This window comes from Osmerus eperlanus, chromosome 8 (genome assembly GCF_963692335.1).
Source record: "Osmerus eperlanus chromosome 8, fOsmEpe2.1, whole genome shotgun sequence".
In the NCBI taxonomy this organism is placed as follows: Eukaryota; Metazoa; Chordata; class Actinopteri; order Osmeriformes; family Osmeridae; genus Osmerus; species Osmerus eperlanus.
The window spans coordinates 18,145,743-18,172,995 of record NC_085025.1 but is presented as its reverse complement, the minus strand read 5'-3'; the positions used below and the strand labels follow the sequence as shown (position 1 = coordinate 18,172,995).

The 27,253-nt window shown below is 43.3% G+C and overlaps 2 protein-coding genes across 3 annotated transcripts; one reads left to right on the top strand and one right to left on the bottom strand.

The window, feature by feature from the left end:
• Window positions 1-19,101: 19,101 nt before the first annotated feature.
• On the top strand, window positions 19,102-22,126 carry si:ch211-22i13.2 (uncharacterized protein LOC553945 homolog). Of its 2 annotated transcripts, none has more exons than XM_062468345.1 (7): window positions 19,102-19,207; window positions 19,940-20,015; window positions 20,308-20,439; window positions 20,746-20,807; window positions 20,918-21,007; window positions 21,083-21,175; window positions 21,266-22,126. In XM_062468345.1, exons 2-7 carry the CDS (start codon window positions 19,961-19,963, stop codon window positions 21,314-21,316), a joined length of 483 nt encoding a protein of 160 aa, XP_062324329.1. In that variant the 5' UTR covers window positions 19,102-19,207; window positions 19,940-19,960; the 3' UTR covers window positions 21,317-22,126. The 2 variants fall into 2 exon arrangements, with proteins under 2 accessions (XP_062324329.1, XP_062324328.1); XM_062468344.1 differs by having other exon boundaries at window positions 19,127-19,334.
• Window positions 22,127-22,516: 390 nt separating this feature from the next.
• On the bottom strand, window positions 22,517-26,618 carry rd3 (retinal degeneration 3, GUCY2D regulator). The gene is made up of 3 exons (XM_062468342.1): window positions 26,405-26,618; window positions 24,493-24,807; window positions 22,517-23,058 (listed from the first exon to the last, which is right to left on the bottom strand). Exons 2-3 carry the CDS (start codon window positions 24,780-24,782, stop codon window positions 22,689-22,691), a joined length of 660 nt encoding a protein of 219 aa, XP_062324326.1. The 5' UTR covers window positions 24,783-24,807; window positions 26,405-26,618; the 3' UTR covers window positions 22,517-22,688.
• Between the last annotated feature and the right edge of the window lie 635 nt (window positions 26,619-27,253).

The window sequence follows — 27,253 nt, the reverse complement described above, 5'->3', positions numbered from 1 at the left end:
TCTCCTTGGTCTTGCTGACGTTGAGAGAGAGGTTATTGTCGCTGACACCATGATTTCAGGGTATCAACCTCCTCTCTGTAGGCTGACACTGTCAGAGATGAGGCCCACGATGGTTGTGTCGTCAGCATACTTAACAAGGAGGTTGGAGCTGTGCGTTGCCGCACAGTCGTGAGTGAACAAGGCTGAGCACACAGCCCTGGGGGGTGCCTGTGTTGGTGATCAGTGTGGATGAGGTGCGGTCACCGATTATCACCACCTGTGTCCTCCCCGCCAAGAAGTTGAAGATCCACTTGCAGAGGGAGGTGCTTAGTCCCAGGTCCACAAACTTGGAGACAAGTCTGGAGGGGATAATGGTGTTGAATATACATACATAATACATACGTATTTCCTTTGTCCAGGTGGGAGAGAGCGGTGTGCATAGTTAGAACGATGGCATTGTCTGTAGACCTGTTGGACCGGTATGCAAACTGCATTGGGTCCAGGGTGGGGGGCAGCAAGGAGCAGAGGAATGATTTGACTAGCCGCTCGAAGCACTTCATGATGACAGAGGTCAGTGCTATTGGGCAATAGTGGTTCATACATGTGACCTTGGTGTTCTTGGGCACAGGGATAGTGGTGGTCCTCTTGAAGCAGGTGGGGGGTACAGACAGGCTGAGGGAGAGGTGGAAGATGTCACTGAAGACCCCTGCTAGCTGGTCAGCACAGCACGAGGGCCCTACCTGATACACCATCTGGTCCAGGTGCCTTGCGAGGGTTGATCTTTTTGAAGCGCTGCCTCACCTCAGCTGCAGTTAGTGTAGGATAATGTAGGAAATATGTGTTGGGCTGGTTGACCTCTCAGACTGTCTGCCTGAGAAAAATGGACACACTAGCATCATGTTGTACCAGTGTAGGTGTGGAATACAAGGACTTGTGTTTATGAGACCAAATGGCCATTGTTCTGATGTTTTAGGCTCAGCCAGTTGCGAGAATTGATCATTATATTGTTCTGGGGATTTCTCAGGTATGGTAGTTTTATTGATCATCTCATGTATAAATAGTCCCCTAACAAATACTACTGGGTCCATTAATAAAAATCTCCATGTAACTACAGTCTACAGCATTCTCCTTGGGCCAGGCTGTGCCCCCAACACAATCGCATACTATACAAATGAATAGAATAGATCTTTGTCATTGTCACAGGTACAAGGAAATTAAAGTGCTTCCAGTCAGTGCGTCATTCATTGACTTAAAAATCAGTAAAAAGGATAAAATTACAAAAGTGCTAAAATTACTCAAATAAATAAGAATAAATATACCTAAGACTGTACCGTTAACAACCACACACAGTCATTACATAATACATAACATAACATTGTGCACATTATGTTTTGGCAGCATTAACAGTGGTTTTTGCAGTTGGATAGAAACTGTGTTTTAGTCTGTTTGTCCTTGCCTTGATTGATCTGTACCATCTGCCTGAAGGCAACATTTCAAACAGGGAGTGCCCAGGAGTGTGAAGTGTCTTTTATGATGTTCTGGGCTTTTTTGAGACAACGGGATGTGTGTAGGTCTTCCAGTGCGGGGAGAGGGCAGCCAACAATCTTTTGAGCGCTGTTGATGACCCTCTGGTGCGTTTTCCTCTGAGCCACTGTACAGCTGGTATACCAAATGCATATGCAGTATGTGAGGATGCTTTCAATGGAGGCTCGGTAGAAGGACACCAGCAGTCTTTGTGTGATGTTATTCTTCCTGAGTGTTCTCAGGAAGTACAGTCTCTGCTGGGCCTTTTTCAGCAGCTCAGAGGTGTTCACACTCCAGGATGGGCTGTCCTGTATGTGGACCCCCAGGAAGCGGAAGTCTGCCACCCTCTCCACACTTCACTCCACACACGTGAAGTATAACAAGTTTACTTTTTACGCTGTGTTGGTTGACTGTGACGGCACAGAGCACTGCCCAGCTTCCATGTCCAAATATGTGCCCACGCCATTTTCAAATAGCAGCGCAGCAGCCTGGTGAGCAGCAGAGGTGGATAATGTCAGTTGTCCTGCTTCGTGGAGGTCATCCATGTACCTGCAGTAATGAAAAACAGAACACAAATTTGGAACTACAGTCAAATAGTAGCCTTTGCCTCAGATAGGACAGTGGGGAGCGACATGACAGAAGTGTGAGAGAGTGTGCCCTAGCCAGCTGCAACACAGGTAAGGGCACAATCACAAACTGTTTAATGACACACATTTTGCATATTCCAATAGCCAATAATTGGTGCCAAATCTTTGCTTATTGCAGCGCCACCTAGAGGTGAAATGGCATGACTTATTGGACCTAGCAGTAAAGAGATGCTGATACGACCTCACTTTTTTTTATGGTGGCTTGGTTGACGACTTTGATTGGCTGTTCCAGTCAAAAAGTTTAGACAATCAAAAAAACGTGATGTCTTTTGTGAGGCTTGGTCTGAAGATGATCTGTGCCAAATTTGGTGAAGATTGGACAAACTTTATAGGAGAGTTAGCGAAAAAACGTTATATTCAAAATGGCGGCCACATCAATTCGGCCACATCAATTTGATTGGCTGTAACAAACAAACGATTTCGAAAATCAAAAATCTATACGATAACTTTTGTGAGGCTTGGTCTGAAGATCATCTGTGGCCATTTTGAAGAAGATTCGACAAAAATTGTAGGAGGAGATACGAAAAAACGCTTTTCCTTAACATTCAAAATGGCAGAGAATCTATACAACTGGGTATGACATCATGGACTCGTCTTGATCCAGGGAATACAACGATACCTCATTTTCGAAAATGAGACATGTGGTTCAAAAGTAAAGTGTGTAAACACACCTTCAACTTTGACCCATTGGTGGCGCTAGAGGGTTTGAAATGGAGACATGAAACTTGGTGAAATTGATGAGGGGACTGGCCCCAAAGAGTGTGCCAAATTTCACAACTTCTGACAATACGGTTCTAGGGGCTACCATAGACTCCCATGGCAGATGAAGATGTATAATAATAATAACTAGAGAGGGTACAATTTCTGGGGAAATTGTAGGGTGTGCTTGCTTGCGTCGGTTGCACAGGGGTCTGTATATTTTATATAAAAATGCATAGGGCCTACTTATTATTTATAAAGATTACATAGATTTAAAAGCATATTTTTTTTGCTGCTTATTTACAACTCAAAATACGAGTGAAGTGTAGAATGAAATATGATGTCTTCTCATTTCCCCTGCAAGAGGCAGCCTCATAGCTGAATCAAAACGAATACATTTGGCAGACCGGTTCAAACAGTACCATCTGCTAACTGAAAATATGCCCCCAAAAACGTAAATAAGCTTGACATTTATTCAGTGGAAAATCGCTCCTTCATAAAAAGCTCACTGGTAGCGATCATTGTCAGTAACAACGCAAAATGCGATAGCCCTGTGTGGAGAAGCTGCCCCTGTAAATTCTACTACAGTACAGTACTAGACTACTGCTGTGTTCGTCTTGGTAGCGATTGCGTTGGTTGAATTGGATTTAACGTTCCGTTGTACGGTTTAGGCTGAAATGAATTATTTTCATGAACAGATTGACAACGTTTAGGCTGTGGCAATGAAGTTCAGGTTAGTAGTTAGATAGACTTTTGATTTAAGTAAGGGGAGTGCCGAACATGTTCTGTCGCTGTTTGACTTCCTAAACAGCTGTGTAAGTTAGATGTTTTTGTCGTGTGTAAGCTCGCGTAAGCTACAGCGTTGCAGTGAGCAACACTGGTTTGAAACCACAGGTAATGGTAATTTCACCAAAAAATCGTTTACTAATGTCAGAATAAATCCTACAACGAAAATGTATATGTGAGGAATGTTTATTTTAACGATTGAAAACAGATAACGCTACATCATAGACCACTGTAGTATGTGTTGCCCGGGCAACACAGGCTAATGTCATGATGCTAATACTTACAGTGAAATAGTAGACTACTGTTTCCGAAAGTAGATGTACTTCCTTAATAATATCAGCTTATACTGTACATTACACATCACAATTGTGTGTCATATCACAAAGTAAAATGAGTAAATAGTTATCACCCTGGCCTCTTTGCTTGTGGCGTTTCTGCAGCTGCCTTGCAGTAAAGCTATAGTTAGCCTAGCTATCTCCCAAGTTAACAGATGCAAAACGAATGTTCTGCCAAAGGTAGTCACGCGTGTTTTCGTGACGTTAGTGACGTAGTGACGTTAGTAACGTCAGTGACTGTGGCTAGCAAATTAGCCACCGTTAGCTTCACTTTTCGCCACAAAAACTTAACTTCAGCCTAAACCATGCAACGGAACGTAAATTCCAATAGAAGCAACTCAATCGCTACCAAGACGAAACTTTTGACACCTACATTGTCTATGTAGGCCAAATATTGACTGAGATTTAGGGGGGCAAAAAGAAATAAAAATAATAATAATAATATATATGTGAGAGAACACAGGTTGTGCTTTTGCCGAAGGCTTGAGCACACCCAATAATAATAATAACTAGAGAGGGTACAATTTCTGGGGAAATTGTAGGGTGTGCTTGCTTGCGTCGATTGGACAGGGGTCCGTTTTTTTATGACATTTTTACAACTGATATTTCTGTATTTTATATAAAAATGCATACTTATTATTTATAAAGATTACATAGATTTAAAAGCATTTTTTTTGCTGCTCATTTACAACTGAAAATACGAGTGAAGTGTAGAATGAAATAGATGTCTTCTCATTTCCCCTGCAAGAGGCAGCCTCATCGTTGAATCAAAACGAATAAATTTGGCAGACCGGTGTACAAATTGACCTAATCTCTAAGACTTAAACGTCCTTTTAAGTTTTCCCTTCTCGTGATATTTTCAGGCATTTAGCCTACTCATATTGCATTCATTCATGAATAAAGAACCCCCTTTGAAGATTATTCTACGACGTTACCGGCAGTAGAAGATGGAATCGCAATTCAAACAGTACCATCTGCTAACTGAAAATATGCCCCCAAAAACGTAAATAAGCTTGACATTTATTTAGTGGAAAATCGCTCATTCATAAAAAGCTCACTGGTAGCGATCATTGTCAGTAACAACGCAAAATGCGATATAGCCCTGTGTGGAGAAGCTGCCCCGGTAAATTGTACTACTACGGTACAGTACTAGACTACTGCTGTGTTCGTCTCGGTAGCGATTGCGTTGGTTGAATTGGATTTAACGTTCCGTTGTACGGTTTTAGGCTGAAATTAATTATTTTCATGAACAGATTGACAAAGTTTAGGCTGTGGCAATGAAGTTCAGGTTAGTAGTTAGATAGACTTTTGATTTAAGTAAGGGGAGTGCCGAACATGTTCTGTCGCCGTTTGACTTCCTACAGCTGTGTAGATGTTTTTGTAGTGTCTCGCGTAGGCTACAGCGTTGCAGTGATACACTGGATTGAAACCACAGGTAATGATAATTTCACTCACAAATCGTTTACTTGTAATCTAATGTCATAATAAATCCTACAACGAAAATGTATATGTGAGGAATGTTTATTTTAACGATTGAAAACAGATAACGCTACATCATAGACCACTGTAGTATGTGTTGCCCGGGCAACACAGGCTAATGTCATGATGCTAATACTTCAGTGAAATAGTAGACTACTGTTTCCGAAAGTAGATGTACTTCCTTAATAAAATCAGCTTATATTGTACATTACACGTCACAATTGTGTGTCATATCACAAAGTAAAATTAGTAAATAGTTATCACCCTGGCCTCTTTGCTTGTGGCGTTTCTGCAGCTGCCTTGCAGTAAAGCTATAGTTAGCCTAGCTATCCCCCAAGTTAACAGATGCGAAATGAATGTTCTGCCAAAGGTAGTCACGCGTGTTTTCGTGACGGTAGTGACGTAGTGACGTTAGTAACGTCAGTGACTGTGGCTAGCAAATTAGCCACCGTTAGCTTCACTTTTCGCCACAAAAACTTAACTTGAGCCTAAACCATGCAACGGAACGTAAATTCCAATAGAAGCAACTCAATCGCTACCAAGACGAAACTTTTGACACCTATGTTGTCTATGTAGGCCAAATATTGACTGAGTTTTAGGGGGGCAAAAAGAAATAATAATAATAATATAATAATAATATATATGTGAGAGAACAAAGGTTGTGCCCTTGCCGAAGGCAAAGCACACCCAATAATATATATGTGAGAGAACAAAGGTTGTGCTCTCGCCGAAGACTTGAGCACACCCAATAAAGCAAAACCAGTAGACCAAGATACTGCAATAGCATTACGATAACGTGTACACTATGCGTTTCTTTTTACTTAAGACTTTAGCGTGCAAAAATAACTACAGTGACTCCTGTATACACAAAAATAATTCACAATTAACATGTGTACATTGATAAACAGGTAAATAAATGTATAGAGCTTAATACACATAACTTACTAACCTGTTCAGATCCGTATCATAGAAAATAATAGCTCTCAGCCATGCGGCTAAATCTAGACAATCTCTGCACACAGTATCTGTTAACATCCGTTGAAACACTAACATCAGTTTACAAAATTTTCGGGATTTATAGGCATCCATTACAATAAATGTTTACACATTGATATTCTATGCCAACAATCAACAAAATATACATATTTACCTTTTAACACAGAACTCAGACAAATTCAGTTCAATGACGGTCAACATAGCTTCGCGCTTTTCTCCAGTTATTTCCCAGAGTTCCTTGCCCCACAGGTGATAACGAAATTCTGACAGTGCCATCTGGTGACGTTAATAAGTATATACATTGTCCCACCTGGCTACATAACACTAAACATTAACAAATCACCCTGGTATTCCCCAAATACTTAAAGCACATATCTTTTTCTTTCTTTCTTTTGCGCACTCACAGATCCAGACGATCTGGCTTTGTGATAGACCTGCCAGACCTGGTTCTCACAGTTTGGGGAGTGCCCTGAGGCCCCTCAGGAGACACCTGACCAGCGTCTGTCCAAGTATCCTGCCGGTCACCCCCAGCAGCATGCTCTTGTGTTTCACTGCTGTTGTCTGCCGACATGGGCACAAGGTGGCGGCGATTCCTCCTTAAAGTGCCCTGTGGTCCACTGACCAGGTAAGATCTAGGTGTTTCATGTGCGGATGTCACAGTACCCATAGATCTTGTATCTGTGATCCACACTTGATCTCCTGGTGACAGGTCAGAGAGGTTTCTCACTCTGTGTCTGCGGTCATAGTTGCTGGCGTCCATCCACCTCTTCTCCCCTTCTTTACGCTGCACTGACCAAAGGTCTGGGATGGCTGGCTCCAACATCGCCGGGAAAGCTGGCACGGTGGTGTGCAGGCGGCGCCCCATGAGCAGCTGGGCCGGACTGAAGCCATTGCTCAAAGGAGTGCTCCTGTAAGCCAGCAGCGCACGGTAGGGGTCCGTTGCTTTCTTCAGCAGGTTTTTGATGGTTTGGACAGCCCGCTCAGCCTCGCCGTTGCTTTGAGGGTATCTTGGGCTGCTCGTTGCATGCTCGAATTCGTACTCCGTGGCGAAGGCTGTCATGTGAGCCCCCGCGAACTGGGGCCCGTTGTCGGTGACTAGAATCTCTGGTATGCCTGGCAAAAATTGACTTGAGGTGCTTCAACACATCCACACTTCTTGTCTGGCTCAGCTGGGCCACCTCCACATACCTGGAAAAATAGTCCACAACAAGCAAGTAGTCCTTGTTTTCCAATGTAAACAAATCTGCCCCTAGCTTCTGCCATGGCCTATCGGGTAGCTTGGAAGGAATAAGAGGCTCAGCCACATGGCAGGTTCAGGTACGTGCTCAGGCACGTTCTTTAACGCACGCTGTGCATTTCAACACCAGTTCACCTATTTGGCTACTTAGCCCAGGCCACCACACTGATTGCTTGGCTCCTTCACAGCATTTGACTATTCCCTGATGCCATTCATGAATTTTCTCTAGCACTCTATTCCTCATTACTGAAGGGATAACCAACCTAGTGCCCCGCAACAATAGTCCATTGTGAGTACTGAGGACATCCCTTTCAGTCCAGTAGGATCTTACTAGCACATCCAGTCTGCTGCGATCTGGCCAGCCCTCAATGCACTACTTCATCACTTCAGCGGACACGCTGTCTGCATTCAGCTGTTTCCGCAGCTCGGACAGGTAAGCCTCGCTTGCTGGTAAGTTTTCCATTACAGAGTCCATATACAGTTAGGTCCATAAATATTTGGACATTGACACAATTTTCATCATTTTGGCTCTGTATACCACCACAATGGATTTGAAATGAAACAATCAAGATGTGCTTTAAGTGCAGACTTTCAGCTTTAATTTCAGGGTATTTACATCCAAATCAGGTGAACGGTGTAGGAATTACAACACATTTTATATGTGGCCCCCCCCCTTTTTAAGGGACCAAGAGACCTTAGCCTTGTATTTTTGACTTCGACTTTTGCCTAACACTTTGGATACTTTTGCCTTGTGGATTACCGACCTGTTTCCGTCAGACTAACAAGGACCTTGTCCTTGTTGAGAGAAAACAAAATAAAAGAACCATCACCGTGTACCCTGCGTCTGGGTCCTCTTCCCGTTCTGGGATCGTGACAGTTCCTGCTTCACTTTTCCCATCAAGGGCAGTGGGAAACGGCGAGGCACTTTCAGAGACACAGGCTTGGCATTTGGCCTGAGTTTAATTGTGTACTGCTGCTGTACTAAACCTAACCCACAGCACAGCTTTGGGTATTTTTGTTTTACAGAGTCCAAGTTGATGCTATCTACTCTGGCTACCAGTTTGAGGCTAACTGAGGCAGGTCTACTCAGCAGAGCTGTGTTCAGGTGCTTCACTGCATAAATGTCCTCTGTGGTGTGTTTATCACCACTCTTCAGTACCTCTCTGGCTACCCCCACTACAGAGAGAGGTACACGGCCTGGCCCAAACAGTGCTTTTTTACCTGGGGTGAGGTTGTATGACAGTAACGTCGGCCCCTGTATCAATCTTGAACCTCACAATAGTATGCCTTACTTGTAAGTCTACTGTCCATGCCTGTTCTCCTGCATCAACAGTTCCCAGGAATATGTCGTCATCTTCCGTGACAGCACTCACACTTTTGGTAGACTTGCACAGTTTGCCATAATGCCCTCTCTTACCACAGTTGTAGCAGTCTGCAGTCTTTGCCGGGCACTGGAATTTAGCGTGTGACTTACCACAGTTAGAGCAGGACCTAGCCTCTGCTCCTGATTGTGCTTCATGCTTCTCTTTGTACTGTTTGGCTGGCTGTCTTTTATCTTTCCAGGCTTGCTGTTTCGATGTCCTAGTGTGCACGGCATCCACTGTAGTTTTAATAGCATGTATAGCATCTCCTCTGAGATCTGATTGTTGCCGTTTAATGTCCTCTGCTTGTCTGACCATATTAATGGCTTTAGCCAGATCCAGTCTGCTCTCCATCTGCATTTTCTGTGAAAGCACATTGTCTCTAATGCCTACCACGATCCTGTCTCTCAAGTTATTCGCGCAGTGCGTATAAAGCAGTTATAAACTGGTTAAATTTAGCTTGTTGGTAAATCACATTTTTCTTTGGCACGAAAAAGTTTGTGAAGCCGTCCCTGTCGGAGTTGTATACCAATTTCTGTTCTGTAGCCCTTTTAGCACGTCATCAGCCTCGTCCCCACCTATTATATATCACTGGACGATGCGATCGTCCTCAGTGATGGAGATGCACATCCCTAGATGGTTCCATCAGTGTTGTGCTCAGACCCAACTGACAGATGTATACCTCTGTGCTGCCTGCCATAAACAGCCCTGACCTGTTTTAATGATCAAGCCTCAAACTTAAAACTCTTATTTAAATTATCACTCTATTTTTTTCTTCCTTTTGTAAAATATATTGTTATAATTTCTTGTTTCAAATAAATTTGATGGAACCTATCAAAATGTCATAATTTATTTGACGTTATTCACTAGCCAGTCACAAAGGGAAGGTCCAGGCTTGGCTTATCAGGTACCAGAACCAAGCACTGTATGTTGCAAGTGAGAAGATACTAACAAGGCTATGGGAAGCACGATATATAAAATGGATATGATTGTAAACACAAAACAGTTGTGTGGCAATAGTTTACTGAGATGGAAATAGAAGTTGAATTCTGGTAGGAGGGACCTGGGCTGTGACCTGGGCTTTGAGCAAGGGCCTTTTTATATAAATGTGTAAAATAATGTAGCTACTCATTTACCAGACGATTATATTACAATTGGCATATAGTGCATTTAGTAAGTAGCCTATAGCAAGTAATCAAGAATCATAAGTGAATAGTTTACTAAATAAAAACTGATTTGTACAAATGAATACAAAAAAGGAGGCTCGCTTTTACCAGACAGTGACATAACAACTTTCGCAACTACAACATAATTCACATTACCCTCATTCCGATAATAGGACAGTGTAGCACAACATCAACATCGTTTCTCAAGTGCAGCTCAACATCACTTCTATTTTCGTAAAACAGTCATTCAGATTTTATGTGTAGCACAACATACAAATCGTATAGGCTCTCAAGTGCAGCGCAACATCACTGTAGGCGGCCAATTTGTGATCCTCAAACTCTGCCGCCGAGAGGCTGAATAGGGGAAACCAAGGTGCCAGACGCGCTTTGTAGATTTGTATTTATTTGGTCTTAAAACAAACAAGGTTGTGCATCCAGTATAGCGGTCAGCAAAATACGACTTCCAACGTCACCCCCTCCTCTCCTCAAACACACAGGTGAACAAGTTAAATAACATAACATTCCTCCGCCCCCCACCAGGTGCCCTAATTACCGCGACCTGGCTCTTACATTCCGGCCCCTAATTATTACAGTCAATACACAGTAATAATTACATATACATGACACACGCAGAAGAATACAGAACACAATAATCGTAAGTCCATCATACAAAAATAATCCAATCTTCGGTTCTTCGGTACCCCCAAAGGCATAAAAGTCAAAAAATCTTCAATATGTCAATTAAGTCAAAGTCACGTTATTCAAGTAATGAGATCAGGGTTCGGCTGACTCCTGCAGAAGACAGATCTTAGACAAAGGCCTGCATATACAGCTGGTGTGGGTCTTGATCCAGACTCGTCTTACGAGTCCTCTGCTGTCTGGAACCACATCGGTTATCCTTCCAGTGATCCAGGAGTTGCGGGGCGCAGAATCATCCACTATCAATACGATGTCTCCAGGAATGAAATTACGCTTAATCATCGTCCATTTCTGTCGTTCCTGCAGTTGTGGCAAGTACTCCCTAGTCCACCTTTTCCAGAACAGGTCAGCCATGTATTGGACTTGCTTCCATCTTCGCCGTGCATACATGTCTTCTTTCTGAAACAGCCCAGGAGGTAGACATGGTTTATTTTTGAGAAGCAGAAGGTGGTTCGGAGTTAACGCCTCCAAGTCGTTCGGATCTGTGGATTCCTTGGTGATGGGTCTACTGTTAAGAATTGATTCCACTTCACAGAGCACCGTGGAGAGGGCTTCTTCATCCAGACTTTGTGTCCTCAATGTAGAGTTAAGGACCTTCCTAATAGAACGAATCAACCTCTCCCATGCTCCTCCATGATGTGATCCAGTAGGAGGGTTGAAGGTCCATTTAATTCCTTTCAACGAGAGTGCGTCATTGATCTGTTCCAAGTTCCATCCGTCAATGGCCCGTCTCAACTCGCGCTCTGCGCCGACAAAGTTGGTGCCGTTGTCTGACCGCAACTCTTTGACCTGCCCTCGTCTTGCGATGAAGCGTCGCAGAGCATTAATGCAAGAATCTGTGTCCAGTGAGGAGGCAACTTCAATGTGTACTGCCCTTATTGCCAAACACGTGAAGATGACTCCATATCTTTTCACAAGGCTCCTCCCACGCTTAACCTCGAACGGACCACAGAAGTCGACTCCCACATGACTGAATGGAGGTTCTTCCGAAGAAACTCTATCCGCAGGCAAGTCCGCCATCTGCTGTTGACCTACAACTCCATGTAGCCGTCGACACACTACACATTTAGCCAAAATCCGCCTTATAGCACCAGGGATCCAGTATCTCTGGCGTAATCTCGACAACATATGATTCCTACCTCCATGGCCAACCTCTCGATGAATATGTTGTAAAATGAGGTCAGAAATATGAAGGTCTTTAGCTAGTATGGCCGGATGTTTTGACTCTTCAGGCATGGCAGCCCTACTCAGCCGTCTGTAGTGGAAAAATTCTAGTGGCACTGTGTAGATTTGAACAGTCAAGAGATGGCGGTTTCAATAAAATTTATTTTGCTTGTACAAATCAAGAATTAACAAAGTACTTTGTGATCAGTCATAACGAAGGAGGTGCTAGCCACAGGTCGTTCGCCAGAGTGATAAAGAACAACCCTAAAACCCTGCCTTATATAAACTTTATGGTTCTTCTGAACTCTGTGATTGGTCAGCACTGCTCAGTGACAGTTTGACTCCATACCAAGTGTCCCACAGTTCTTTGATGTGGCATCTCTCCCCAAATCAGTAGATACTAAAGCCACAGAAGTTGATCAGTCAAATGGTCAACTGTCCTTTGTGTGGGCAACTTCAAACAAGTATTTAACCAACACCACCCATGGAACAGGAAGGGTCAGAGCAACTTGATCAGTTAACAATACAATTGAATCCACATTGTCTCCAGACCAGCTGTCTCATCCTCCCCAGGTGACAAGAACTCTCCCAGGTCACCCAGACTTCCCGTCTCTTAGACTTCACGTCTCCTAGTTAGGTGTTATAAAACTACAAATGGCATCTCTACCAAATGAGTTGAATCAACTTTCACTGTATCGAGCTTCTTAACCAACTTTTAAACACATTCCTCATATATAAAACACACACATTATAACTGTATTCCAAAATTTCCACCACACGTCCTCCAACCCTTAACACACCGTCTTCCAGTTTCGGATTGAGTCTACGTATATGGCTTCCCTTTTTCACACTTTCTCCCTTTTGCAAGCATGAGAACTCTTCTGAGAACCTTCTTATCTGACAGAACATGATAACCTCAAGTTCAGCTCCTCTGATCTCTCCCGATGAGAGGTAACCACCACGGAGCCTGTTCCTGGAATCACGAGTGTCCTTAGTGAGAGCATCTTCATGTTGCGTTGCATCAGTAAGACATGCAGTGTCCTCCGTTCGTCAAAAGCAATGCCTTGAATCTTAGGATCCAACCCATCACTCTTATTAGACGTGTCCAAGATGAGGTGCGATTTATCAAACAAGTCACGGCATCATCTTCATTCCTTGTTGTAGAAACCCCAATTGCAGCTGATACCTTTACCTCAAAGTCTTCAGATGGAAGTTGCTGCAATCCGTCTGGGTTAACGGGCCAGCATTCTTCTGATTGTAAGAGAAACGAGGGACCGGATATCCAAAAGTCGTTGTTTAGGAATGGCTCCGCCCTTACACCTCTGGAGGCAAGGTCTGCAGGATTGCGTGCAGTGTCCACAAATCTCCATTGAGATGCGTCACAAACCTTCTGAATCTCTGAAACCCTGTTTGCTACAAAGATTCGAAATCTCGAAGTCTCATTCTTGATATACTTTAAGACAGACAAACTGTCTGTCCAGAAAACAGAATCTTGAAGCTGTAGTCTTAGCTCCTTTCTCCATAGTTGGTCCATACGTGCTGCTACAACAGCAGCTGTCAACTCCATACGTGGGATAGTAACAGTCTTTAAAGGTGCCACCCTGGACTTTCCCATTATGAAGGCGCTGTGTATCTGAGAATGTTCATTGCGCAGTAGCAGATAAGTAACAGTACCATATCCTTCCTCACTTGCTTCGGCAAAATGATGCAACTGAGCAGTGGTTACTTCCCCGAAGTTCAGAGGTTTTAAACATCGTCTGATGCTGAATCCTTCCAACTGGTGTAGCTCCTTCAACCAGTCTATCCACCCCTGAGCAACTGCTTCTGGTATGACGTCATCCCATCAGGTCAGGGCCATTCAGGAGCTGCATGTTGAGTGATGCGCCTCAAAATGATGCTGCACAATAAAAGACAACTCAAATTTTTCCTTTCTTCGGGTGGTACACCCCATGGTGTGGGATATACCAAACCTTTCCATCACTGCGTTTTAGATCTGTGGTTGGTACTTTCTCTGCATAGCCACTGGATATAAGGTTATTCATGAAACCAGTGTAGTCTTCATGAAATAAGGAGTCTTTGATAAACCTTCTTTTCAGGTTAAGGGTGCGTTGTTCTACAATGCTACGGTTGTTAGGCATGCTTATCTTCCTGTCCCTCAAAGGTAAAGCAATACTGTAATGGCCATCAACTGATTTCACAGTATTGTTAGCCATTTCTAAGAACTTGCAGTCCTCCCTGGAAAGTCCTGGCTGTTCCTCCTGACTGCACTCTGGAAAGTCCGTCTTAAACTGTTGCTTCCAGAGTTCATTAAGTGTTACAGCATAAATTATGTTGATGGTAACTGCAGACGGATACACATCAGGTCCATCACAACATTCTCAACCAAGGGGTCCATTCACCGTCCAACCAAGCATCGTCTTGATGGCATATGGCCCTTCTTCCACACTCCAGATGACTTCAAGTGGTTCCAAAGCTCTGGGCACATTCATGCCTATCAGAAGCTCCACATCTGTATCTATCTCAGGTAAGTACACATGTTGCAAGTGAGGCCATTTATGCAGATCTTCCTTCCTTTACTTCCGTTACTCCTATTAACAGGCATCCTACGTTGTGTGAATATATCTGGCATTTCACAGTACCAGCCACTGTTCAATCCAGCCACTTCCAAGTCTGACACGATACAACTGTCCACAATTATCTCTTGGCCCATGGTACGCAAAAGAATCTTTGTTTTCCTCCCAGAGAGATTCAGTCTATCCATCAAACCCGTTGTGCAAAAGGATGCTGAACTGCCCTGGTCCAAAAAGGCATAGGTCTCCACCGTCTTTTGACCTTTCTTTGATTTAACCTTTACTGGTACAATGGCGAGCTTAAAGTCTTGTTCACCGGCCCCAGTAAGACCACTGGTTTGGACTTCAACCAAAGAACGGCCCACTGCACTCTTCAAGTTCCTCTTGCCTTGCTCTGCCTCTGCTCCCTTGTCTTTGTGGTGGATGTGAAGCACACTAGGGTGCCTTGAGCCACACATTTTGCAAGAGAGACGTTTCCTGCACTCCTTACTGATGTGACCAGTACACAAACAGCCAAAACACACTCCATTCCTTCTCAGGAAATCAATCTTTTCACTCTGAGCCCTTTGCTCCAGCAGAGTACAGAACTCCAGCATATGTCCACCATTGCAGTACAGGCACGTCCTTTCAGGTACATGTCCATCTTCAACCCTGTGTTCTGTGAATGTCCTTCCAACTGTAGTAGCAGCAGTGGCAAAGCTACTTCCTTTAGCCCCTAAGTGAGGTGGCCTTGTCCTGCTGCTTTCTTTATTTACCACCAACATCGGGGCATCCTGTAGGTTTCCAAACACAGGGTCTGTCATGATTCTTACTTGACGCTCCATAAAGGTCACAATATCAACAAACATAGCTCTCCGGTAATGCCTTTCCTGGACGTCACATGACACTGTTCGCCATTTGTCTCTCAGTTTGTACGGTAGTCTTCTAATCACAGTGATCATATTGGTAGGTGTATTCAATTCACACAGACTATGAACCTCCCCCATGGCATTACAACATCCACGCAAGAACAAACTGTATGCATGTAAAGACTTTCCATCTTCTGACTTAATTATTGGCCATGAAGAGACCTTATCCAAATAGGCAGATGCAATCATATGCTCGTTTCCAAAGTGTTCATGCAGTAAAGTCCTTGCCTTTGCAAAGCCCGAGCCGTCAGTCATGTGTTGACAACTCCTGACAAGTTGTTGTGGTTGTCCCCTGGTGTACTGTTCCAGAAAATGAAGGCTGTCTTCAGCATTGTCGGTTCTTTCCTCAATTATTTGTTCAAAGGACCTCATGAAAGCATGGTTCTGTAGAGGATCACCATCAAATATTTGCATATCCCTTTTAAGCAGTGATGCAAGACATTGCTGACGCACCAGCATGGATGTTATCTCATTCTGTTTCTCCATTATAGACAACATGTGGCTCGGGTCCCTGTCAATGTTCATGAAAGAAGGTGTATGGACATCTCTACGATGAGGCACTGTACTAGCGTTTGGAACCGTGCTCTGTCTCATAAGCCCCAAGGGCATCTGCCGGAGATGAATGATATTGTCTGCCCTTTTCTGTTTTGTCCCTCCAAAGTGTATTTCAGAATTTCCCATTGCCAATTTTCCCTTCTCATCCCTTCCAAGTTTATGTGGAATGAAGATATCTGAATCGATATTAAGAGCTTCAACTGCCTTGTCATGTTCCTGTTGCAGTTGTCTTGTCATGGTTTTCTTGAAGTATGACTCCATGCCATTAGATCTGTGAGAAGTGGCAGTTTGCACCCCAGATCCACAGGTCCTTAGAACATTCACTTTGGCCACTGATGCAGCTATATCTGTGTCAAGCTGAAGTTGTTCCTTTCGTTGTCTTAAGTCCTCTTCCTGCTTCTCAAGAGAATGTTTTTCTTTCAGTAAACCATGACGAGCAAGCAAAGCAGCCAGTTCAGCCTCCGCTCTGACACATGCGGATGAAGTAGTGGAAACATTTGAACCTTGTTTTCTGCTGCTTAGGTTTGATATACTGTCACGTGGCAATATGTCATCCTGGTCGTCCTCCTGGTGAGATGAGAGTGGCTTTGCCCACTGTCCCATTTTTCCATCCTCATGAACTCCACTTTTTTTCTCAAGCAGAACTTCCTGTGGCTCAATGTTATTGGTCAGCTCTGAACGAGGCCTAATGGTTTCTGAAATCCACACTTCAACATCCTCAACAAATCCTTGATTGTATCCAGTGATGCTTGTGAACCATTCGTTTTGGTTTCCTTGTTCATCAGGTGGTATTAAACACATCAGAGATTCATGCAAGGCAGTGGCATTTTCTGACAATTGCAACAGAACGCCCAACTGTGCTTTGACTTGTGAAGCATTTTGTTCATCCTTCATGAGCTCTTTGAGAGACTGTATATGTTTCTTTACCTTGCTTAATTCCTTCTACGCTGGTTCTGAATTGACTCAATCCTGTTTGCCAGAGCCTTTTCAGTCATTGTGAGTTTTCTCTTTTCCATTTTTGATGAAGTTGAACCAGCCCTTGAACTACTCATCTTGTGCATGTAGACGGATGCAAATCATATATCAACGCAACGTAAAAACCCAACACCGACAGCCGCTGCAATCACATGCAGGCACGCTAACCAGCGCGCTGAAACAACACACATAGATCAGATAGGTCCGCTCCAAAAACGCTGCAGACACAATCCCACACAGCGGCAATTCACCCGCTCCACACAACGCCAGAACAAAAACTCAACAAGTGGTGGTAACCCGTTCAAACTGCGTACCAAGCAAACCGTAGCACAGTACGCCTACAACACAGGTTACATACAACTGTTTGGCTGGGTTTCTCTCGGGCGGCTGCCGTCCTACGATCCGTTGCCGGGGCTTGCGTGTGTGGTTTTCGCGTTGTTTGCTTTCCGTTGATTTTGAGGTTGTTTTGCTGACAAATGTAGGCGGCCAATTTGTGATCGATAGGGAAACCAAGGTGCCAGACGCGCTTTGTAGATTTGTATTTATTTGGTCTTAAAACAAACAAGGTTGTGCATCCAGTATATATAGCGGTCAGCAAAATACAACTTCCCCCGTCACCCCCTCCTCTCCTCAAACACACAGGTGAACAAGTTAAATAACATAACTTCCTCCGCCCCCCACCAGGTGCCCTAATTACCGCGACCTGGCTCTTACAATCACTTATATTTTAATAAAACATGAATAAAATAGCCTAGTGACAGTTTTCTCAAATCATAAAACGAGGGAACCTAGGCTTAACATTTCCTTGTAAAAATATATATAGCAATATGCTAGGAAAGCAGTGTGCGCGTTAACTCGTAGGGAAGTGAAATTACATTTACATTTATGCATTTAGCAGATGCTTTTATCCAAAGCGACTTCTAAGAGAGAGCTTTACAAAAGTGCATAGGTCAGTTAGACAAGTAGTTAGACAAGTTACAACTAAACAGCATGAACCTCAAAAGTGCAAGAGTGTACCTGTGGAAAAAGCCAGCAACAATAATATATTACACCGTGAGTACAATCATTTGAAGTCAGTTACAGCTAACCAACAAGAGCAACAAGTCTCTCAATATGAGTCATTGTGTTCCTAGAGGAAACTAAAATCAGGTCCAGCCAAACATTCCTAAGTACTGTTGTACTCCCGGAACAAGTGCGCCTTGAGCCTTTTCTTGAAGGTGGGTAGACAGTCAGTGTCCCTGATGGAGGTGGGGAGTTGATTCCACCATTGGGGGGCCAGACAGGAGAGGAGGACCAGGCGCTCTTGAGCGGTGGGACCACCAGACGGTTGTCAGAAGAAGACCGTAGGTGGCGGGTGGGGGTGTAAGGCTGGAGGAGAGACTTGATGTAGTCGGGTGCAGTCCCGTTCACTGCTCGGAAGGTCAGTACCAGAGTCTTGAATCTGATACGGGCCGTGATGGGAAGCCAGTGGAGGGAGATGAGGAGCGGGGTAACATGGGAGCGTCTGGGTAGATGACCAGACGCCCCCCCCCCCCCCCCCCCCCCCCCCCCCCCGCCACCTACGGTCTACTTCTGACAACCGTCTGGTGGTCCCACCGCTCAAGAGCGCCCGGTCCCAACACAAGCTCTTCTCCTGTCTGGCCCCCCAATGGTGGAATCAACTCCCCACCTCCATCAGGGACACTGAATGTCTCCCCACCTTGAAGAAAAGGCTCAAGACGTACTTGTTCCAGGAGTACAACGGCACTTAGGAATGCTTGGCTGGACCTGATGTTAGTTTCCTCCAGGATCACAATGACTCGTATTGCGAGACTTGTTGCTGTTGTTGGTTAGTTGTAACGGTTTTAAATTCTTGTACTCGCTGTGAAATATTTTACTGTTGATTGTTTTTTCTACAGGTACACTCTTGCACTTTTTGAGTTTCATGTTGTTTAATTGTAACTTGTTTAACTGCATGCTCTTATGGTTCTTCCCTTTGGCACTTATTTGTTTTTTCACAATGTATGCTACATGTTTTGTAAATTTGAGAATATCTCCGCAGTGCATTGTGGGATACAAAATGTCCGTTTCACTAATAAACAAGAGAGTGGAGTTTGCAAGCTAATCCTTATAGCTAGCTTCAATCAGGTAAAGGCTGAAGTCCACGATATATTGTAAAATGATTAAAGTTTTTCTACTTATCATAATAACGAATGGATACGAGTCAGTAACGTTATTTTCTGTTGAGTAATAAAATCAACAACTAGCTACCATGGTAAGTTGCTACTACTAGCCACTTTTATCGCTAGTTTAGCTAGTTCTAGTTAGCCTATATTTTGCCAGCTCACACTTGGAATATCTAAAATTTACAAACCTGCTCTGTTTAGCTATGCGACTTGGGTTAATTCCCCATACGTTGCATGAGTTGTAAAGTTACGAACGCGTTTTGTCACCTTAGCTTGGCTAACTAATTAAATGATCCAATCATTGCCCATGTAGCCAGCCTACCTAGCTATTATTTTAGCAGAGCTAGCCTCTGTACAGCAGGCTACGGCTAGCTAACGGGATATATCATAATATCTAGCTTGACACAGATAGTAGTTCCTGAACTAGCCAGTGTTGGGTAAATACATTTACATAATGTCTTAACTGATTCACTGAGTGCTATATTAACTAGCTAACTATATTCTTTACAGTGCCAGTAAGGTCATTGCTATATGCATTTGATATATTGACAGTCTCCAGAAAAAAGACCCGGTGCAAAAACATCGTGCTACATTGTAATGTGTGTCAATTCAATCCAATTCATTTTCATTTGCTAATCACAAAGGAAGTTGAAGAGATCACTGTAATCGTAAAAGTGGTTTATTTTATTGCTAGTCAGCACAATTGGAGTCTACAATGAGGAATGAATCCAGCGCGAAAGAGGACGAAGGTAGAGGATCAAGAAGCAGAGGTAATGTTAGCAATCAAGCAGGGCCGGCCGACCCAATAAACAAACTAAATATTTGTTTAAGGTGCGCGATAGGTTCGGGCAAAGAAAACATTTGTCAAATTAGTTTTTTGTTTTTTACTAATCAGAGGGCCCCCAACACTAATTTTGTTAAGAGCCCCAAAACCTTAGGGCCGGCCCTGCACTCAAGATACTCCCAATTTAAAAGCTAACTACACATAGTGTCCAGAAGCGAAACTATTCAGGTGACAAGACCCTGCTTCATGCTGTGTTTTTAACTGTCCTTTTGACCCAGGCAAAGAAAAGAGAAAACGAAAGCGCAGCCGCAGTCGATCATCATCATCATCCTCTTCCAGCTCATCAGCCTCATCCTCTTCTCCATCCTCCTCTCACTCCTCTCACAGTAGGAGCAGCTCCAGCAGCAGCGGTCAGTACCCTGTAATTATGTTTTCCCATTGGGTTCGCTCTGAGTCATCTGTAGATATATACTAAATGTATATGTATTCAATATACTAAATGTATATGTATTCAATAAACTATCAACAAATGGCAAATAACTATTAATAAACACCAAACATTACCAGGTACTGAATATCAGCAGAGCAGTTGTTGACATTATGTTAATCGTACAGGACCCTCTCAAAACACATTTTCACAGTATTTTGTATAAATGGTAAAAGACCCCATAGAGTTCCTCTCAGTTGAAAATAAATTGTAATTGTTTCTCCTCTAGATTCAAACAGCAAGTCCAGAAAGCATTCCAAAAAAAGGAAAAAGGAAAAAACGCACAAAAAGGTTATCAAACAGTCTGATTTACAGGTTGTGAAATGTTTTTAAAGATGTACAGATACTCAGGGGGCTTGGTGCTGAACAGATGTGTGACCAGTGTGAAATTATTTTAATAGAAGGGGAAGAAAGAAAAGAAACGTAAGCGAAAAAAGGACAAGAAAATTAAAGGAGAGGAGGAGACCTCGGGACCTGTACAGATTTCCAAGGTAGAATGAGTTTGTTTTTGTGATCTAAAAGTGTACTCTCTTTTATCTTTTACATATGTCTTATCTGTCTTTCAGTACTTGAAGGAGCGAAAGAGAAGTGGCAAGTACAGCATGATCTCAGGGAAGAAAATTAAACTGAAAGTGAAGAAGTCAAAGAAAGACAAACAGGTGATTCTCTTCATATTTCATTCAGCTGACATGATTGAGTTTTGTTGGTATGTGTGAACAGGAGTCTGTTTTCCTTTTTGTGTTCATCAGAGAGACAAAAACCGTGCAGAACTGCTTGAGTTCCTCAACTCTACACTTTGATGTGAATGCCCTCACCATTAGTTATGTTCCGAGCTCTTCCAGACTATCCTGAACAGAACTCAGGGAATGGCAACCCCTTCCATGAGCAAATCCCTGGATTATCAAAATAAGAGATTCTAATTATCTACATTTTGTCAGTTTTACCCTGCATTGGCAGCCAGGACCACTTCTCATACTAAAGACTCTTCAACGAAGGACCGTATCTCTTGTACAAAAGTGTGCTGTCACCTTTGTGTGGTTTGATCCTCTTCAATGTTTTGTTTTATAGAACGTAATATTACAATTTTATTTGAAGGTTTATTGCATTCAAGACTGTCATACTGTTTCCCCATATATTACTGCTGCACTGTGTGTGGCCCAGCAAATGAGAACAAAACCTGTTAAGCAATCAGCGATCACAAGACTCAACGGCTAACATGATTAACAGGATGTCTATTCAGATTATTCAAATTTAATTCCAGTTTCTATATTGCATTATGTTTGACTTCTTGTTTTAAGAATGTTATATTCAATTGATTTGTGTACAATTATGCTATGGAAATCTTTGCAAGATGATAATGAATAATTTAAAAAGTCAGAAAATATAGTATGTACACTTTTCAAACCTCAAACTGTATGTCATTCCCATGTAACACCAACTTTCCTTGGATAACAGCATGGGTATTTTATATTGTGGATTTTTAGGTGGCAAATTGATGCTGCTTAACCAGTTAGAAATGCTTTTTTCTCCCGACAGCAATGAACTGCTGGAAATACGGCAACTGTAATGTGTAATGTTCCACTGTTCAATAAAACATCACTGTCCTTAGAGAGTTCTTTATTGCTGTCATTGAAAAAAAAAATATGAGTCAGGGATCTTGGGCCCTGAATGAAGTACTCTGACTGTAACTTGAAAGAGAACAGGATTTCATTAATGTGAACCATTTTACAGAACACCATGAAATGGAACACATTACCAGTACTGACTTGCCAGAAGGGTGACAATAAAACCTGTTTTACTGCCCAAGGGGAGTGTCATAATTACAGTAGTGTGTATTGTTGCGTATCCCTCCTGGAACTGATTTGAACATGACTTATGTAATTAAGAAAATGGCTTTGTAAAAATAATATAAAGCCCTCAAAAGTAGCATTGCAAAGGTACCAATAAATAAGTGCAATACAAAGCATAGCATAAAAAGTATTGATGAAAAATGACCAGGATTGGATCAAATGTTTATTGACCATGCTGTGTGATAGAGGCTGAGGCAGCATTCAGCTGATCAGTCTGGTCAGGTCCTAGAGATGTATCCTGCATCCCTCACCAGATAGTTGCCTACTGTACAACACCTTTCTGAACTGTACCAACACACTGTCCTGGGGGAGTCGCCATCCATCAGACCACTTTACCACTGAGGCCTTTGTGTCTGAAATCAGGCATGCTCCATACTCTCTGGGACTTTTCTGGTCCCTCCTGGCCCTTCTCTACGTCCTCCGACACTGTCTTCAGGTCACCAAAGCCAGTCCCCTGGGTGGCAGCGGAGGAGGTCAGGGCCATGGTGCTGCCGAAGGGGTTGATCCTGACGCGGGACTTGAAGCTCATGAGGGACATGCTGCTCATGGCCCGTCTGCTGTTCCACTGGCGGGCAAGGCGCTGACCCTCCTCCTCCTCCCGCATGCGCTCCAGGGCCTCCAGGAGGACGGAGCGGAGCAGGCCTGCCACCTCCTGCACCTCCGGCTCATTCTCTACCACAGCCTGGCGGAACCTGGGCAGAGGAGACAAACGAGAGCTTTTACTAAATACAGAACTGGTTGATTAAGACATGCATTGATATACAACTTCAACCTCTCCCATGACCGTGAACAGTATTCTTTTTAAATGCCGTATAATGATAATTTAAAAAATCTTACCAACCCCTGTAGTTGGTTTTGATTCAATCTTTGCTTTGCTAAAAATGACAGATTGAGAGAAAAACCACGTGTTGCTAATTTCTGAAGATAAACTCTCAAATGGGTCCGAAAGTGAACGATTCAAGAGAGACAGCTCTGACATCGCCCAACATGACACCACAACTGCACTCTGAAAAGCTTTTCTCCAAAATGTCTGTCCTTGTAGAGAGCTTTATACTAGATTTTTTCTGAGCTTGTGTGACATTATTGGGGCTCTTAAAAGGCGCTTGTTCATCAGTGGCCGGTGGATAATGGTAGGACTTCAAGCTAGTGGTCTTGAGAAGCAGGCCTTCCAACCAAAGCCGCTTACCCCCTTCCCCCTGCTTCCTCCCCTCCAAGCAGCCGATAAGTCTCAGTGTTTTAAAATAGAAAGCCCACATTGGACCTCATTTGTTGACGTGGCCAATTTGCCCCCTGCTCTCCTTCCTTGCCCAACCTTACAGTTTTAATTTTTCTCCTCTACTGATTATCAGATCTGCTGTGATAGTGGCCCACAATATTAATTTGTTGTATTTAAAGCATAATACAAGTATCCTCATGAGTCCCTAACCCTTTGCAAACCTACTGCCAAATGTTTTTATTTTCTATGTCCAATTGAGAGGACATCTTGGGCTTTCTAATGATGTCATAGATTTGAATGACCTCAGGAATCGCTGTATGATTCTAGGTAATTAAGTTATAGATGCATAGCTATAACAAATAAGAAAACCATGTTTCAACATTTATTTTCCTCAGAATATTTTATTACCCAAATGTTTATGGTGTGTAAAATGTGAAATAAAAAAGATACTGGGTCTCAGGAGGATATATCACAAATAATCAAGCTAAACTTTCAATACATTTCTTGTGACATTTCCTATTCCTAACCATTCAAAAATAATTATCAAGTCAAGTGTGTTTGAGCAAACACCTATTATCACAGATTCTTAAGGGCGTCAAAGGTGCAGAGCCTTTTGTGATCCCATGTGGCTTGTGCGCTTGAGTGTGATTTTCAGTTAGCAACTCCATATCCCTCAGGCTCCACAGCCAGGAATGTAATTACTGAGAGAAGCAATCAACAGCACCACATTTCACAACTGGTGCCTAAACTGCTGGTTAGAGAAGCAGGGACCATGGTTTGGGGGTGAGGATGCACCATGGGATCAAGCCTGATCAAAGCCAGTTGAGTGAAGTTGAGGCTTTTAAGAGGATCAATTTTGCTGACTTGGTAAGTTGGATGGAGAGAGGTCAGGATCATTCCTCCTGATTACCTCAGTATGATGGCTCCGCAGTAGGAAGGGTGTATTTTGGAGCAGAGGTCCTCCAGGCCCAGCCTCTCTCCTGCGGAGATGTCAAAGGTGCTGCGGGGGGTGTTGACCAGCCAGCTGTAGTCCACTCCTGTCTGCATCCGCCGGTACTCATTCTCCCTCTCCCACTGCTGCCTCTCGGCCTCCTTCAGCTGCCAGCTCAGCTCCAGCATCAATGTGTCGGTCATCACATCAGCGGGGTCCCTCCGGGGGGTCTGGTAGTGGGGCTCGCTCCAGTTAAACCACGAGGCCATCTCCTAGTCTACCTCGCTGCCTGGGCTGGGAGAAAGCAGTTAAAAAGGACTTCACTTCACTTAGACACACAGAGGTATGATTCTGACCTCAAGGAAGACATTTGTTTTCAAGTAGAGAATGCAACTCAGGGCTTATAAAGACTCCAGTACAGTGTTTGAAAGTCTACTAATAACAACGGGTATATATCAAGAACTAAGTCTGCCAAATTGTGTGGAACAGCTTGAAGCCTGATTATACCTTAACCAGACTCAGAACCTCAGATCTAAAAATACAGCAAGTACTAAAACAAAAAGGTGTTTACACCCACACACTCCTGTTATTACACAGTGCTGTCATCCATGTGTAACTTCCACCAACTGTCACCCATGGATGATTCTTGAATGTTTGGTCGGAACAGCAGAACACATCGATGTCTGGAGTGTTTCCTTAGTTTGGATGGCTTTTACTTTTGAGGCAAGGACAGGTAGATTGACACTCTCAAAGCTTGTCCTACATAGCTTTATGCCAGAGAGAGACAGAGAGAGAGACAGAGAGAGACAGAGAGAGAGACAGAGAAAGAGACAGAGAGAGACCATGACTAGTCCCAGCACTGCCCAGAATGTTAGATGAGTCTTTAGACGAGTACATCGTACCTGACTAGTATGTTGTCATTGATGCCACAGCTGAGGCTGAATTAGCTTTAAAGTTAGGTAAAAACAAGTAAGAATTCCCCCCCAAAAAAACATTTACACATGTTCTGTAACCTGATGAGGCCCTCATTCTCAGTGCCAGTGGAATGTGAAATTGTAATCTTTGAAACGGTCTGCTACTTTCCTGACAATTATGTTCCAGCAATCCTGTTCCAGCTAATCCCCTTTGGCGAGGCTGGCCTTCTTCCTTGGCTTATTTTGTGAAACCACTGTCAATAAAACTCAAGCTGGAGGAAAGCACCGAAGTTCAGACAAGAATTGGGGGCACCGTTTCCCATATTACAATTTATTTTACAATGCCACCTTTTGAAAATAAATACATATGCATATATACCTCCGTTTGTTTGCCTTTGTGTTGTTAAATGCTGTCATCGATAAACAATTAGGTGTCCAGTAGCTCAGAAATATACACTAATTATTTCATTATGTCAGTCTAATAAAACATTTAAAACAGAAATTCTAATACCATTAAATGTGAATTCAGATGGTGTAATGGTGTAGGAGGTTTTTCATTTAATGAAAGCATGTTGTGTGAATAACTGCACTGCTGCCCTTTATCCAACTCTCTTCCTATTCTCAACTGGCGCTTTCTCCCTTAGATTGCTTGCATTTGCAGAGGAACCAGTGAATTTTCACAAGGCATCTGGTGTGCCCTACTCTTATTTGTACTTGTGGTCCCAGTAATACTTTAATTACACTAAAGAACCACATTGTCTTAAATAGTCTCAAGCGCCACAGCTCAGCTGTGGTTTTGTTTTGGCTATTTGTGAGCCAGCAATTTCACCCATAAAGTGAATGCAGATTTTACAATTTGAAGTTGTTTATTTCAATAGCTTTGACTAATCAAACTGTCCTTACCCCAAATTCACAATAATCTATTCCACATTTCCCATATCAACCAAAAAAGTACTGGTTAAATTAAGTCTGCTTACCTTAACCCTTGTTTGTTTAGGACTCAGTAAGTAAATGTACCAAACTGGTGGTTTGTTATGCTAGTCAGATCTGAGTCAGATGAGTTGATGTGCTGCCGGTGTCTTCAGATGGTTCCCTGCTTGCTAGTGAAGTATCTGAGCACACTCTGTCCCCCCCCCTTATAATTTAAACTGCTTTGACACACTGCACACACACACACGTACACATATACACAAACACACACACACACTACACACACAGTCCCCTCCTCCTCCCAGTGGATCTCTGGCCTGTTGTTGCTTGTTCCTAGAGGTTGGCGGCAGTGTCTCAGAGGGGACAGTTGGATCCCAGCCCCTGCTAAAGTGCTCACGTAACCCTTACGGTTCACTGTTGCCATAGTGATGCTCCTAAGCCTATTTGGCCACAATAAGCTCCATCAGCTTAGAGGGAGGCAGAGTGATAGAGAGGGAGATAAAGAGGTGGGGGTTTGAAGGGAAGAGAGAGAGAGCGAGAGAGAGATGATGGGAGTGATTGTCTAACATGGCTGCTTCATAGGACCGCTGTATTAGGGGTGGGTGGTGTTGTTACACATTCAAAGGTTAGCATGTAATATTCTCCTTGACCTAATGAGCTCTACTATCAGAGCACTTCTTCATGTGCTGCATCTATGAAGGCTAATAACACAGACACATATGAGCATCTATGTGCACTTGTGTGTGTGTGAGAGAGAGGGTGTTAGTGTTTGTATGTGCATGTGTGTGCACGCATGGATTCATACAAACCTCTACTGTGTGTACATGTCTTGTGTGGGTGGCTTTTTAAATATGTGTGTGTGTGTATGGCTGCTTGGTTTACTGTGTAGGATGTGA